Here is a 15,751-nt window from a genome sequence, read left to right on the forward strand (position 1 = left end):
GCTTTCAGGCACACGGTTCTTTCTTCAGGAGTAGAGGAGAGCTTGTTTGTTCCTCTGTTCCTCTGCTTGTCTTTTTTCTTTTTCTTTTTTTCCAACTACATCTGCTCGTCTAACAAATTGTCTTTCACTACAAGTCCTGCCTTGCCCTCAGACCGCCACAGCTACAACAGGACTCCATTTCAGAGTTCAGGGCTTGTGTTTAGTTCCCACATTTACCACAATGCTCCTTTGATTCCAAACAAGTGTGTTAGTTAAACTAGCTACTAACTTTTCTTACAGAGCAAGTAAAAATCAGTAGGTTTAAAAGAGCAGCGCTAATGCGTCTTACAAGTACTGCACAGCCAGCATCAACGCAGAGTGATCATCGTGATGTTAAGACATAGGTTACTCCTGAAAATGTCATCACAAAATAGAAATACTCTTCTTCTCCACCAAAAGTGTTTTTCTTTGACTCAGGAAAAGCAAACAGACATTATGTTATACAGAGGCTAAAACTTGTGGTTTGCCATCTCCTTGTTGTACCGAACCAAATTGTTTGGAGACAGTGGGTTGGGAAGTCCATGCCTGTGGCAGTCCCCAGCCTGTCTTTCACACCCATGTCTCTTGCTTCACCAGGTGTGTCTGAGCTTCCCAGGCATTTTGGCTTCAAGCTGCTGACACAGAGGTGTCACCAGCATTTCATTTTCTCTGTCTCCTCCACATTAGCACATTGCGACCCCTTACTGATTTTGCCTCTCACAAAAAGGATTTGTATTTCTGAGATATGAACTGTGCTTGAGGGATAAATTCATCTGTAACTTCCTTTCTCTTCCTATTTGCCTCCACTATCTTCTCTGTCTAGCAGCAACATGAATCAGGTAGGAAGGAAAGGGAATTTTCAGGCCACGGCAGCCGAAAAAAACATTCACTGTCGCTTTTCTGGGCCAGGACTTCGAGTTGTAGTGGTTTTGTTAATAACTCTTCTGCCTCTTAGATCCTGATAATCAGACATAAAGTGTGTTACTCAATAGACTCATCTGACTCAAGGACCTTGTTGATCAAAACCGCCACTTGAGTATCAGAGAGGAAATGCTCCAGCTGAAAAGGCTGAAGCCCAGGGCTGAGGTTTTTTAAGGCAGCCTTGGTTACTGCCTCGGCAGCGTGGCAAAAGCACTGAACAGCTGAAAAGCCAGCCAGGATGTATATACTCTCACTCAGTAACAAAGTGCTGTAGATTTTCCAATTGCCTGTCTTCCTTTTAATAAAATATCTCAGATTTACCGAACTCGGTGTTCCCAAATTCTGCAGGATGACTGGAAGTAGGGGGAAGGACTTGAGAAAGGTGACACATTTTTGAGATACATGTTGCATGAGGCAGGACATCTGAGTTTGAATCTGACAATTCTTTTAACTTCATTTTTTGAAACTCTGGGAATACTAAAAGTTCTCAAGCAACTGCAGGGTTTAAGTTAATAATGCTTATGGTGAAAATGATGGGAACTTAGAAATGGTATTTATAGAGCAATTCTGCCTAGGCAAGGTCAGAACAGCCTGGCAGCAACTCTTTGTGTACCTCCAACAAAAGGCAAAGTACTTTTCCCATGTGGGAGTTAAGGAGTCTTAAGAAATTATCTGATGAAAACAAGAAGAAAAAGGATGGCTGAATATCTGTCACTGCACTGAGATGCCACCGCACTTTTTCCAGGGGAAGATTTGCAGATCATTCTGTTCAGAATCTTATAGATCATTTGGGGAGGGGGGTCTTACACATATAGACTGGTGATGTGGAAAAGACATCCTAAAGGCTTCTTTCTAGCTTGCACAGCCAGGCAGCTCAGGGCAGATGTAAGCTGAAATAGAAATTGCTGCTAGGTTGAGAATGCTGCACTTGACATGTGCATGCAAATGCTTGCCTAAGAAAGGCAAAAGCAGAACTTCTGGATGTACCAGCATGGCTAAACAGTTGCACAGAGTTTGGAAAAGTTGCATGTGACTACATTTGCTTCCTTGTCAATACGAAAGTTATTTGACATAAACACACATTACACATTTCTAAGCCACATGCCGTCTCATTAGCTAGGCTCAGAAAAATACCAGTGTAGAGTTATCTTGATCTCTTGTAAAATTAGCTAGTGTGCTGTCTGCAGGAGGGACCACATGCTGAGTTCCAAATCTGTCCAAGAGTATTTTCTGCTTTGCAGATGGCCGTTCTGTGGAGTCATTTTCTTGGCACAAAACATGTTGTGTATTTTGAATATAATTTCAGCATGTAAATGTATCCAGTGAAAAACTACCAATGTACATTTTCTAAGGCTGACCTATTCTGCTTTAAAGTGACTTGACATCTTTCTGAGACAGAAAAAAAGATATTTTACACTGGTATTTTGTTCTATTAAAAAGGCTAATGCCCTGATATTTTTCATAGCTTTAGTCATATTTTACTCTGTGGTATGAAGTAGCCCACTCAGGAAGCTCAAATCTGTTCCTCTGTGAAACACCATCACATGAAAATACCCTCCTTTCTTGTGGTTTCAAACATTTTTTTTTTGGCTGTGATGTTAGGTTTTGTTGTTGCTGGCTTTAATTAATAAGATTTAATTGATTAAAAGACAGAATTCTGGAACTTGTATTTCAGGGAAATGACAGGCACACTAATTGCACAGATTTTCTCAAGATATTTGGAAAAAGTATAGCCATCTCCAATATTGAGATAGGAAACTGTGACTAGTTTTTATCCTGAAATGTTTTGTATGACAGGACTGAAAACCTACCAATATTCTCTTGTTAGTATTTTCTAGTATTCTACAGCTCTCAAGTTTATCTTACCACCTCCAAAGTGCAGGCCTTCACAGGTTAAAAAACAGACACCAAAAGATTGACTTTTTGAGTGAAAGTATATGTCTGCAAGAATTGTACAGAACGCTTGTAGTTAATTTTTCACAGTAGTATATTCTTGCTATTTTTATTAATAATTTATAAATCGTTACCAAGTGTTGTGCCAGTATTTGCTGATGAGAAGCAAAGTCTATACAAAATATAAAAATAGTTTCTGAAAAAGAAAAAAAACAGAGACCAAAAATACATTTTTAGAAATCCATTTAATACTTGAACTATTCTTGTTCATTTGCAAAACAGGCAAAATGAGTGTCTGCTGTCTTGAATAGCACAGGGGACATTCACAGGCTCTGAAGACTGAGCCAATATATTAGCGTTTACAGAACTTTAAACACCGACTGGCAAATCAACCATGTCTGGAATATATGAGGCTGGAGAAGTACCTAAGGAAAACAGAACAGTGAGTACGGATAGGAAGGGGAGGTTAACTGTGTGGCGCAGAATGTGCCTATTACCATGAACTCAGAGTACCGTGCAGAGCACACCCTGGCAGGGGAGCCCCCCAGGAAGTGGTGCAAAGACCAGCAATGACATTTGTCACACTAGCCTGACTGAAGTGAAGCCCATCCTGACAGCACAACTGATGGAAAGCCTGGAAGAAAAGGTCTGTGGAATAAGGCAATGTCGGCAGACGTGGCACACAAGCTGCTGTCATTTGTAGGGTGAGGAGACAACGAGTCCTTTTCTTCCTCTCAGCTCCTCATTTTGTTTCTTGAAATGGAGTTTCTTCACATGTAGAAAATCTACAAGCAGAAAATGAAATTAAGCTGGCCAACTTCATTTTTGGTTTATTGAATAAACTATACAGAAAAAGGGTTGGCTTTGGCAACTGGGACAGAGTATACCACATGCAGCTAGGCATGTAGTACACAATCTATTCAATGGTTGCCATTCTTATGCTCCTGCATAAAAGAGGAAATCTCTTAAAATATTGATTGCAGCTTTTATAAATATAAAGTGGGGGTATAAAAACCCTTGGTGTTAGATGTATACCTACAAAAGTTTTCTTTATGCACAAAACTCCACCTGTCAAGAACAAGGTCAATCACACACAAAAGAAAAAGAAAAGAAAAGAAAAATATACTTGGAGGTTTAGATCCATTAGGTAGCTCAATCCTTTAACTTCTTGTGTGACCTTCAGACTTTTTTCCCATTCAGCCTGGTCTCCAGCTTTTTTAACCTAGTAGTGGTCAGGGAGATGGAAAGAGAAAAATGAAAACTGTCTTCTGTTGCTAAATCAGGATCATAGTAACCTACAAACTGGGTCCAGTCTCAGGTCATTTACTATAGTATCTTCTCTCTCAAAGAGTAGCCCATAGCAGGTATTTCAAAGGAAGGCATAGGAAGCCTTTACAACAGTAAAATGAAAAAACTTAGTCTAATGAATGTATTTTCTCTAATCCCTAATTGGCTTCGTGTGCAAAGCAGGACTTTGGAGATATGTATCTTACAAAACCTGTTTTCGTTAGAGAATTAAAATTCTACCACAGTCCTTTTGAATAACCCCATAAGATATACAACATTTTGTAAATATAAAAGCTGTCTGTGATGAAAACAATCGTCCAGTGGTGGACTGTATGTGACTGGACATGTCAGATGAAAGACACTCAAATTTCCTATGCTATCATTTCTGTTATCAAGCTGCTAGATACTGCTGGCAGAAGAACTTGAAAGTGTCTCTGTTTCCAAGGTGCTAGGCAGTTGTTAACTTTGGATTACGATTTGCATTTAAAAGATGTTAACTTCTGCTTCTGCAGTACCATGTGGAGCCACCAGCTTTCTGAAAAAACAGAGTACAGCTATACTCATAGCTGCTTCCTTGAACATTTGTCTTTCAACTCTCCACCTTCCCCATCCCCTACGAGGCTCTTTGCTTTCTCATAAAGGCAAGTAGAATGCAAAAACTTGATTAATTACTCTCACTCAGGTTTTGCATTACCATATATTAGTTGAACTAATCCAGATACTAGCTAAAATTTTCCCCACTAATACCACATTGAAAATGAAAGATTTCAATGCTAAGCACACAAAATCCTATCTATTCTAACCCATTTTTGTGCTAATGACAGTTAAATTAGCAAATGGAAATTATTCTGTCAGTATCAGGCACTATAGCTGTCATTATCCCATTTAGAGGTGTACCATATGAATTATAAGGATGTCCTCATCCACTGTTGAGAATCCTGCTTCCTAGTGAACTGAGCAGCAGCCAGCACCTTATGCTTCCCAGAGCTTTGGCCCTGAAGTAACTGTGCACAAGAAAAGAGGATTCTCGTTCACATCCCTTCCTGCATACAACTGTGTATCCAGACTCCAGCATGGGTATACATGTTCTGCCACCCCTAAGCACCACCCTGCATCGAGAGTCCACGCAGCTCAAAGCAGGGGTGAACCGTACTCACCTTCCAAGCAAGAAAGCATGTTAAGGAGGAGACCAAATGAAGAATTCACTGCAGATAGCGCGTTACCTATACACCCTCAAAAATCACATTCTTCCTTTTCAATGTCTTCCATCCTATTTTCAATGATGCTTGCTGACAGTGGACCTCTGCAAAGAATACAGATATGATTTAAGGAAACACTACATGAAGTGAACTTCATTCATATTGCTTAGCATTGAACCCAAACCCAGCTCTAAAATCTGCACTTCTGCCACCTCCCCTCCAGAAGCTTGGGATACTGACATAAATAGATTTTGTTTTCAAGCTTAATAAAGTTCAGGCCTCAGGTTTGGAGAGGAATCTCATTCAAATTGTTGAGCCCAAAAGAATTCATGGAGAGGACTTGGATCAGAGTTTGGATTCAGGTCCACTGCTGATACGAAGTATTTCAGTCCTCTGATCTACTTGCTCTTAGCACAGCATGCAATATAATGTTTTATTCAGCACGAGGAGGTGTGACTTCCTGAAACTGCATGAACTAAACTGATTGCATTCAATTAAATACCAGGAAACATGCAGCCTTCTAGTCCAGACATTGCAGTATGACAAACAGTTCATGCAATATTATTTCAAACCAGTTCATAACTACATTCATGCATACAACACAGCAGTGAAATCACATTACACTACAACAGATCTAATAATAAGCATACAAACATATTATATGAACTGCATGCATTGCAAAAGAATTTTACCTGTTGGTTTTTGGGGTTTTTTTTGTGGTTTATATACAGCCTGAGGGCACAAAGAACCTGGACACAAGCTTAAGAATGGCCCCTTTCTGTGACGATGATGGTAGGTTTCAGATGAACTTAGGACCACTTGCCACCTGATGTTAGCTCAGTAGTCTTGCCTTCTAGTTTTCCTGTTTCTCCACTATTGAAAATGAAATGCTTCTGTTCGTCTTGGTGCCCAAGAAAGTCATCTCGACTTCACATGTGTTACAAGAATTATCACTGGATAATTAATGACACAACGTGTAGATTCGGCTGGCTTTTATTTATCATTAGGAAGAACTGCTGACCGTTTGGTTGCACATCCATTTATTTGCTTAAGAATTCACATGACATTACAATCATTATGGAAAAGAATACAATACAACTGATTAATGCTACTTTAGTTCTCCTATTTCTCCTGTAGTGAAAGAATCTTGAGACCTCAAATGTGTAGTGATAAAGGGAAAAATCTGTTATAAATCGTACATAGCTGTTCAGTTTTTCTCAGATCCAAAATTAGGACAACAACGCTTTTTGTCAGGCACCACCAAAGTTGTTAAGACCCAATGAAGAGTATGACAAGTGAAAGTGCTCCCTTACTGCTTTCACACTGAGATAAATGTACTGCTTCAAGTTTTAACATTTTAATTAAAAAAAAAAAAAAAAAACCAAACAAAAAAAAAAACCAACCAACCAAAAAAAAAAAAAACAACCCAAAAACCAAACAACCCCAAACAACCAAAACCAAACAACCAAAAAAATCCCAACCAAAAAGAAAACCCTAAACCAACAAGTTAAAGGCCAGGTACAACCATCCTAGGTGGCACAGACTGATTTTTCACATGACTGTGTCAAGGAAGAAAAGAGCACTGACCAAACTGTATACACTGGGGCTTCAATCCAGTTCCTGGAGTTGAAGTCACAGTTTTGTCAGACTAGTCCATGCATACACACTGATGTATATGTTTTCCTAAGTCTAACAGCTGTGATTTTCAAAGCCATTCGGAATATCTGGACAACCTTTTCCCACTAACTTCTTATTTAAAATGGGTGTCTAATTCACTAGATAACTGGAAATCTTAGCCTAATTTTTAAGTAATTTCTAAATGTTGACCCAGCAATGTAAGTGTTCTTTACAAGCACTAATTCATTTAGTGGTGGAGTTGTCTATTATGGGGATAATGGCTTCTCAAAATAATGTCCAAATTCTACAGCAGAGCTAGAGTCTATATATCTCACCCTTCCATGACTGAGCCACAGAAGTTTTTTGTTCTAGGAACTGGTGTTTCTCGTCTTACTTTGGTTAATTTTTTTTAATTCCTCAATGCTAGCAGAGACATAAAATGACATATGCAATAATCAGAAAACATAAAAAAGGCAACGTAGGATTCCTAATGGCTGACTTCCTATATTTGAGGTCTGTAACATGGAGGAAAAGCAAGGGTAAAAAAGCAGGAGGGACAGGTATGTGATGCAGTGCTAGGAAGGAAGTACTTCGTATGTGTCAAGCAGGATGCGTACTTATTAGGAAGAGATACATCCAGACTTCCACACTAAATCAAGTACCTTGGCTCTTCTTTTCTGTTCTTTAATCATACTTCATAAATACTGCATAATATAAGAAACCATACTGGTGCAAGACAGATCACTTTCCCTTATAACTTCTTTTGCAAGGTCTTGGAAAAAGTAACAGAATAAATAGGTGTGACACATGAAGAAGGATCAGTTTATAAAGTTCTGGGTCAGAAAAGGATCAGAGCTGCCTTGACGTCTGTTTCTCCAGTTACAGGAAAGAGCACAGAGAAGCGTACACAGCCTCGTACACAGAGAAGCTTCTATGGCAGGTATGGGTCTACGCTCCTCAGCTGGAGCAGTCACAGCTAACATTACTCAATCTACAGACCCAAGCCTCAGTCACCTAAAAACTCCTACTTTCATAAGAAGTTTTAGATCAGGAACTACATAATCAAAATTATAAGACTTTATTGTCTTAGGATCAACAGAAAATTGCAAATGTAAAATAACAACCACAACAGGTTGTTATTCAGGCTTCCTGCTTGAAAAAATACCCTATGCTCTAGATGTGGTCAGAGGAAGATGAGCCAAGAAAATGCCCACCATGCAGTCAAATACGCTATAACTTCAAGAGAAAAAGAGATAATTCCAAGTTTGTTTCACAGTGAAAGCCAAGAATAGTTTTTATATTGAAAGAACAAGGATACTTCATTTGTGCCCATCATATTGCTTTAGATTGGCAAACATGCTTAAGTATTAATGGCAGAGTTGTGCCTTTAAGCTACGTAATAAAAAAGTGCAACTCTATTCCAATGAAACCATGTAGTGAAAGGGACTGTGCAGAAAAATAAAGCCAAATTTAGTTCACCTTCAGGTGTACAATACAAAAAACAATAACTATCACTACTGTTTCATAAGCCAGTATCATTTAACTTCCAGTGGTAAACACAAATGTGCCGGCTCCATTGAAACTACAAGTCTGCTTAGACATCAAATCATTTTAAAAGGTTACTGCTGCAAATACCACAGAAATGTACATGATGAGTTTAAAAAAAGTACAGTAGCAAAATGCCTCGATTATCTACATTGCCTGAAATCCAGAATTCTGTAATTTTCCCTGTGCTTTTATGCCCGTCATCAATGCAGGATCTTGACAAATTAATGATTAACATTGTGCAAAGACTTATGAGGTCCAGGTCAAAGCTTCTGTATGCAAGCGTAACTCAAAGTCAGTGCATATAGACTGTACAGTTGGCATCCAAGCCTAAAAATGAGTCATTTTTCTCATTTGACAAAAGAAATACTTATCTGTGTATGGTATAACAAATGGTTTATGATAGACTATCAGCAACTGTAAGATGCCACAAAGAGGTGAAATTCAAGCAATATATCCAGTTGTAGCACTTTATATGTGTTCCTGTCATGGTTCAAGCCCAGCCGGTAACTCAGAACCACGCAGCCGCTCGCTCACTCCCCCCCACCTCTTCCTTCCTCCCCCCGCTCCCGGAGGGATGGGGAGGAGAATCGGAGGAATGTAACTCCCACGGGTTGAGATAACAGCTCTCCAGTACCTAAGGTATAATACAAACCACTACTGCTACCAATAATAATGGTAAGAGGAATAACAAGGGAAAAGGACACAACCGCTCACCACCCGCCGACTGATACCCAGCCCGACCTGAGCAGCGATCTGGGCCTTCCGGGTAACTCCCCCCAGTTTATATACTGGGCATGACGTGCAGTGGTATGGAATACCCCTTTGGCCAGTTTGGGTCAGGTGTCCTGCCTCTGCTTCCTCCTGGCTTCCCCTTCTCTCTGGCAAAGCATGAGACTGAGAAAGTCCTTGGTCAGAGTAAACATTACTGAGCAACAACTAAAAACACTGGAGTTATCAGCGTTGTTCCCAGGCTGAAAGTCAAAACCACAGCACTGCACCAGCTACTAAGAAGGAGAAAAAATGACTGCTGTAGCTGAACTCAGGACAGTTCCTTTGGAAAGGATTACTTCATTATTTTGATGCTAGAATTTGAAAACATGGGCTCCTGTTGCTAGAAGACATGAGTGCTATGGTCCTCCAAAATCAATGAGTTCAGCTTTTCAAGTGAAAACGCCTGCAAAACACTATTTCCTATAGTTCTCAGAAATTGGCCTCCTAGAAAAAAAGATGATTTATGGACACTTCTTAAGACAGTGCTATACTCATGTTCCACTCTTACAAAAATACCATGACAGGTTTAACAGAATTGAAATAAGAACCTAATACAAGCATACTGTTTCTTATATACAGTCTGGTAAGGACAACATTCTTTCATTTGTCTCTGGTATCATTGCAGTGATATATTTTCACCTAAATCTTTTGTATAGCCACTTTATAATCTGACATCGTTTTGTAAGAAAATAGTACAAAAACCTATAAACATGTGGCTGCAAACCAGCTCCCCAGACTAATTTTGACAAATGCACTGTAGATTTTAAGCCTATTTGAATTGTCACTGTCTTAAGTGTCATGAAATTGGTACCCAGATAAGTGCATTATTTGGCATAAAAAACAGGCAAAAATTTTCTAAAGCAGTTCCTGGCACATGAAAAGACCATGAATTAAATATTCTTTAAGCCCTGTTGGAGCTACATTAATAGCAGGGGAGAGATTTACCTGTAAAAGCAAAATTGAAAAGTGGACTTACAATATCCAAAAATTTACTGTGTGTTTTGCCGCCTTCCTGGCCTTTCCACTTTGGACACACAATTCAGAACTTAGTTCGAAAAACATACTTGTACAGAACCTTACCTTGCAATCTGAGTTCGAGTATTGAAGTCAAGAGATCTCATTGAGCGTAAGACTTCTATACATCCCAAGTACTGTAAGGAAAAAGAAACAGTTGGAAAATGTATTATAATTATTCTTGAGTTCTGGGAGAAAATGCAGCTAATCATTCAAAGGCATTGTACAGTTCTTGTTTTTACATTTAATTTATCCTATGTGTTGGGTAGGTTTTTATGATTATGCTTTTGTATGTCACAGATTTGTTCCATAAACATTTTATTTCATTTAAATCTCAAGTTTGATCCAACATCTTTTTAGGTTTAATCTAATCACTGTAACACACCTAGTCCATGATATGTGGTGCTTTTTAATTTTCTTCTTTCTTAATTGTTCCATTTTAGATATAAAGCTAATCAAAGTAAAAAATAATATAAAGGGAAAAGGAGGTATGGTAAAACAAATTCATCTAGCACTAGTTAGTAGGAAAATCTTATTTAAGAAGGAGAGAACTAAGCCTCATTATAACAAAAAAGGTAAACTATAGTGGGGAAAGCTGAAAAGAGCACTAGCAATACAAGGAGGATTCCTTAATAACAAGCTCAGGGATATATGGGATTTAATATCTTCATTAATGACAGAAGCATAAAAATATAAGAAAATGTTAACAAAATATAGTCCATGCTAGGAGATGGCTTCAACAGGGTCATGCATGAGAGGAATGGCATGAAGGTTAGCTAATATTAGGAAAAAACAGACTTATTGACTCAGATTTCTGCCTGCATCTCTATGAAAAAGAGGGAGTATCATTAGAAAATATGTTAAAATATATCAGTATCTATCACAGGACTGAGAAAAACTCAGGTAAATCTTCTAGACTTGCTTCCAAAAGTGAGCATAATATGCATGTCCTGAATTCTATATGCAGCTACAGCTCTTGTCAGATATTTGGATAGTGGTTTTATACAAACCACCTCATGACTGGAACATGCCATGGCAGTATCTTTGCATGGAGGTTAAGTTCAGCCACACACCTGACTTTTGAAAGTCAGGGGGAAGGCTGATGAGTCTTACATAATGAGCCTTATAATGCTATTCTAGTATTGTGGGTTTATATCAGCTTTCACATCCATTTTTATATCTATTCACAGCATAATGCAATCTATTTTGGTATGAAACTGATGCAAAAAATCAAGTGAGGCCACCATTTTGTGTCTGTTTGGGAATCTCATTTACTCTGAAAAAATAATCTTTTAATTAGAAAATTACTACATCAGTAACTATAGTATCTAGAATTTCACCAATGCATTTTCTATAGAAACATGCATGCCACAAACTGCTTACAAGCCAAGGGAGTATATTGTTTGCTTTCATATGTCTATTATTATTAAATTTATTGCTATAAATGCTATGAAGTCATTACAATGCTGAATAAAATAAACTAGAATATCAAGAGACTTATATTCATTAAATTGTTCAAACTTGGATTATAACAGCCCACAGTTTCTGGGGAGGGTTGTTTCAAGATCCATTTCCTAGAATTTTTTTTAGAAATCTTCTGTAATATTATGTTTTTTGAAAAGCTTGTAAAATCTTCAGAAGGTATCTATCTTGTCTATAGAGGCTCTGGCACATGGAGCATTCAAGCTAAGGATCATATTCTCAAACTGTTTAGATCCTCTATCAGTGTAAAATTAAGTAACCCTTGTATTTTATTAGGAATAGATTCCTTTTTTACATACACTTCTGCCTGACTTCTTAAAACATCCAGAACAACATTTTCATGCTCTGATGCAGGAAGTCAAGCCATTAACTCTATTTTTAAGTATCTCAAAGGGCGATTCGATTTGCTTAGAGATTAAGTTCATTAAACATCAATTGAGATAATCAGCTGAACTCAGTTAACTTGTGCCAATATACAGCAATGAAAGATGTTTTCCTATACTCTTTTTGTATGATTTTGTTTTCATTCTAGGATGATTTTATAGATAAATTTTACCAAATATTTATTTTGTATGAGGTACTTCTGTAATTAAATATGCTTTAACTGGTATAACTATTCAAAGGTATCCCTGAGATTTTTTTGGTATTGAAGTACTTGCTTTTCATTATTTCATCAGTCTGTTCATTTAGACCACTCAATACTAAAGTACTCTTGGACTGCACTTGTTCCTTCACTTATCTGTATTTGCCACAAGTCTTTTAAAGCAAAATAATTGTACAAGTTTGAGAACCAGGACCGGCATTTTAGAAGCAAACTCTGGAAGGTAGTTTAACAAGTACATGCAGGCGTGCAAATAAATACATATACACATGTGGACACAAGTCACTGTCAAAATAAGCACACAAAATAATTAGACAAATACCCATAAACACACTTAGAAGGCGTGCATTTAGACTCCTTTGAGTCTTACTACCTGATCTACATTAACAAAAGTAGAGACAAAACCAGACTGAAGGAAGGTCAGATGGAAAAAAATTACCCTGTACTTGTTTTATGTATAGCACAAAGACAGCAGAACACAACATAGTAAGGCTTGCAGTATTCCTGACTGATCAAGGCAAAGATGGCAACTGATTTTCTGGGATAAAAGATGTGAACACTTAATCACCACAGCATGTTTTCAAGTAACGAAATTACTGTAAAAACTGACATTCAAAAGGTCCAAAGGCCAACTACAGGGACATGTAACTCACCTACTGCTATGCTTCAATTATTCCCCAAGACCAACATTGCTCTCTAAAAATATCCATTTGAAGTACATCCTGACAAGGATCCACAGAAAGGAGACATACAACCAAGATAGCAAGTAAATAAATTATTCATTTATTTCAACAAATAAATATCCTGAATAAAAAAAGAAACGCTATCTTTTGCTTTAGGCATTTGATGAAACATTTAAAATATAGTTATAAAACAGTCTACTTCTAAAAAAGGTTCTCTTCACCCAGCACTTAATGTTTATTCTAACCAATCAGCTACTGTGCACTGTGATATTTATGAGCTCCCACCAGCATCCTCCCTCTCATTGCTAAGTTAAAAAATATACCGAGATGCAGTCCACCTTGAAGTAGGAAGATTTGGGACTACCAGTTCCAAGCTTTCTCAGTAACATTCTGCCTTCTATCTACCTTCTGATACTTGAATGAGTTTCCAGCTTGTATACCTTCATTGAATGGTACTTTGTCCCAAGGAAAAAAGTCTTTTATATGAATGAATACCTTCTCATTCAGAGGTTTTAGAATCATATCTAGTCCTCTGCATGCCAAACAGCACCTTGTAGGAAGATGATGTAAATCTAAAAGCAGAGTGCCACATACTCCTTGGACCATACCTCTTTCATTGCATGAGGTTCCAAAATCTTTATTAGTTACAATTTTTCCAAGTAAGAGAAGGCCATATATCCTGGGTTTCTGGTTTGTCCATAGGTGAAGATTTTTTTCCATATTTCCTAAAGTACTAAAGAAGGCAGACTTCTTTATGACTCAGTTAGAAAATTCTTGTTTAACAACTAAAATTTTTTGCAGTAACCATTGTAAGAAAGGATGTTGAGTTCTCCTAACATTTGTCAGAAACAGACAGTTCAATACAGGAGTGCTGAATGCATGCATTCATGTGCTTGGAGTGAAAAGACAAAAAAGGGTGGAGACTGTCAGAAATGCCTTTTGCTCCATGAAATTGAACAACCTTGGTCAGTGTTTCCTAACAAGATCTTGAAAACAATCTTCCTTTTTTTTACTCAGAAGCCAGCAGTAACAACAGCAATAAGTGTTTTTATAAAAAAGTAGCACAATGTTGCCACATACAGCACTGCAACAGTCCAACCTAGGGGTGACAAATCCTTGGCTGCTTAAAAGCTTGAAAGGCATATGAACATCTAATAGCAGACAAGCGTCTGCCCTGAGAAGGGGTAGCATGAAGATCTGCCCATTACCTACTCCCAGAAAAAATAAGGACTCCTAATCTCTGAATCTGAACTACTGGACTACCATTAGCTCACCAAAAAGGCATGAGTATTCTTAGTAAATTAAGACTGGTTTTAATCTGTGTAAACCAGATGACCATCATCAAATGTGAGTGCAGATTCTACCTGCAAATACAGATCTTCATGCAAGTTATGTAAGAGATAACATGGTTACATCAGCAAAAATACATGCACTTGCATTGTTAGCCAAAAATTAGACAGTGCCTGAAAATACCGATGTATCTGAAATCTGCACTAGCGCTGCATGGCCAGTGATAATCACATGGGGACTCAAAACATAGGTTCAGATTCCCAGGGTTCTGAGCAGTATATGTAGATCTAATTTTTGAAAATAGAAATCTCTGAAGCATATTAAAAAATACCCTATAATAAGCTGGTCAATACAGTGCAGGATTTTCACCTACAGGCTTCGGCTGTGCTTTTACTTGTCAAGTGCAAAAGTGAGCATCTTCTTACTTTCCACATCTGTTCCTCATGTGTATCTCCAGTTTTTTTGTTGGTTGTTTTTGTTTTTTTTGTTTTGTTTTTTTTTTTTGGGGGGGGGGAGTATATTTGTTTTGTTTTGTTTTGTGGAGTTTTTGTTTTGCTTTTTATTCTTGTTAGGCAAAGAGTTAGTCTGGAATTAAAGTATACCATGAAAGTAAATGAGTAGTTTGTATGAAGTGACTAGTGCTAGTTAATTCCAGTTGAGGACTTCCTTATTTAAAAATAAGATCTTTTATTTCAAATTCTGATTATATTGATTCTACTGCAAGATACATTTACTTATGCATCAAAATGACAGTTACTTTTAATGTCAGATATCACCACTTACAGCCAAAAGGGCTTGTGAAATGAGCACTGAGAGTTCCACAATGTTACACAATACTTACAACTTACTTTCAAGTTTCCCATCTACCCTGAATTACACCCTAACAAGAAGGGCATAATACAAAAATAGTAACTGCCCAGGACTTGATTTCAAGACAAGTTCATCCATGTGTAACTGTGGACCTAGTCATGGATTTTTAATATCCATATTGATGCATGAAAAGGAGAATTAAAAAAAAAAAAAAAAAAAACCAAACAAAAAAACCCACAACCCATGTAATAGCCAGAGACTGCAGGATTGGTAATAGCAAACATCTTACAAAATGAGTTTTTCCCTTTAGCAAATTAATATGAAACAGTAAACCTGAATCCTTTTGCTATCATATTAGATGAATTTCTCAGCTTAACTGAATTTTTCAATACTTGCTCTCTAAACTAAAGTAGGAAGGAAAAAAAAGGAACAAGGAACTGTAATCAGAAGGTGTACCCTTTAATAAAATAAACAAAGTAAAAGAAAAATAACCATAAGAGCCACAATATTTCCTAATTTTTTAAATTGTGCTTTAACTGAACATTTATTACCTTGAATATCTTACTAATTTGACTGAGACACGTACCACAAATTAGTTAACTCAGCTAATCAGCAGG

General features: G+C 37.5%; 1 protein-coding gene across 1 annotated transcript in view; it reads right to left on the bottom strand.

Moving 5' to 3' along the window:
• SHC3 (SHC (Src homology 2 domain containing) transforming protein 3) overlaps positions 1-15,751 on the bottom strand; it is a 54,366-nt gene that overhangs the window by 24,805 nt on the left and 13,810 nt on the right. Inside the window, exon 2 of the mRNA XM_010009453.1 lies at positions 10,335-10,405. Within this exon, the coding sequence (XP_010007755.1) occupies positions 10,335-10,405 (71 nt within the window). The remainder of the gene's footprint in view (positions 1-10,334; positions 10,406-15,751) is intronic.

This window comes from Nestor notabilis, unplaced genomic scaffold (assembly GCF_000696875.1).
Source record: "Nestor notabilis isolate BGI_N333 unplaced genomic scaffold, ASM69687v1 scaffold10392, whole genome shotgun sequence".
Taxonomy (NCBI): Eukaryota; Metazoa; Chordata; class Aves; order Psittaciformes; family Psittacidae; genus Nestor; species Nestor notabilis.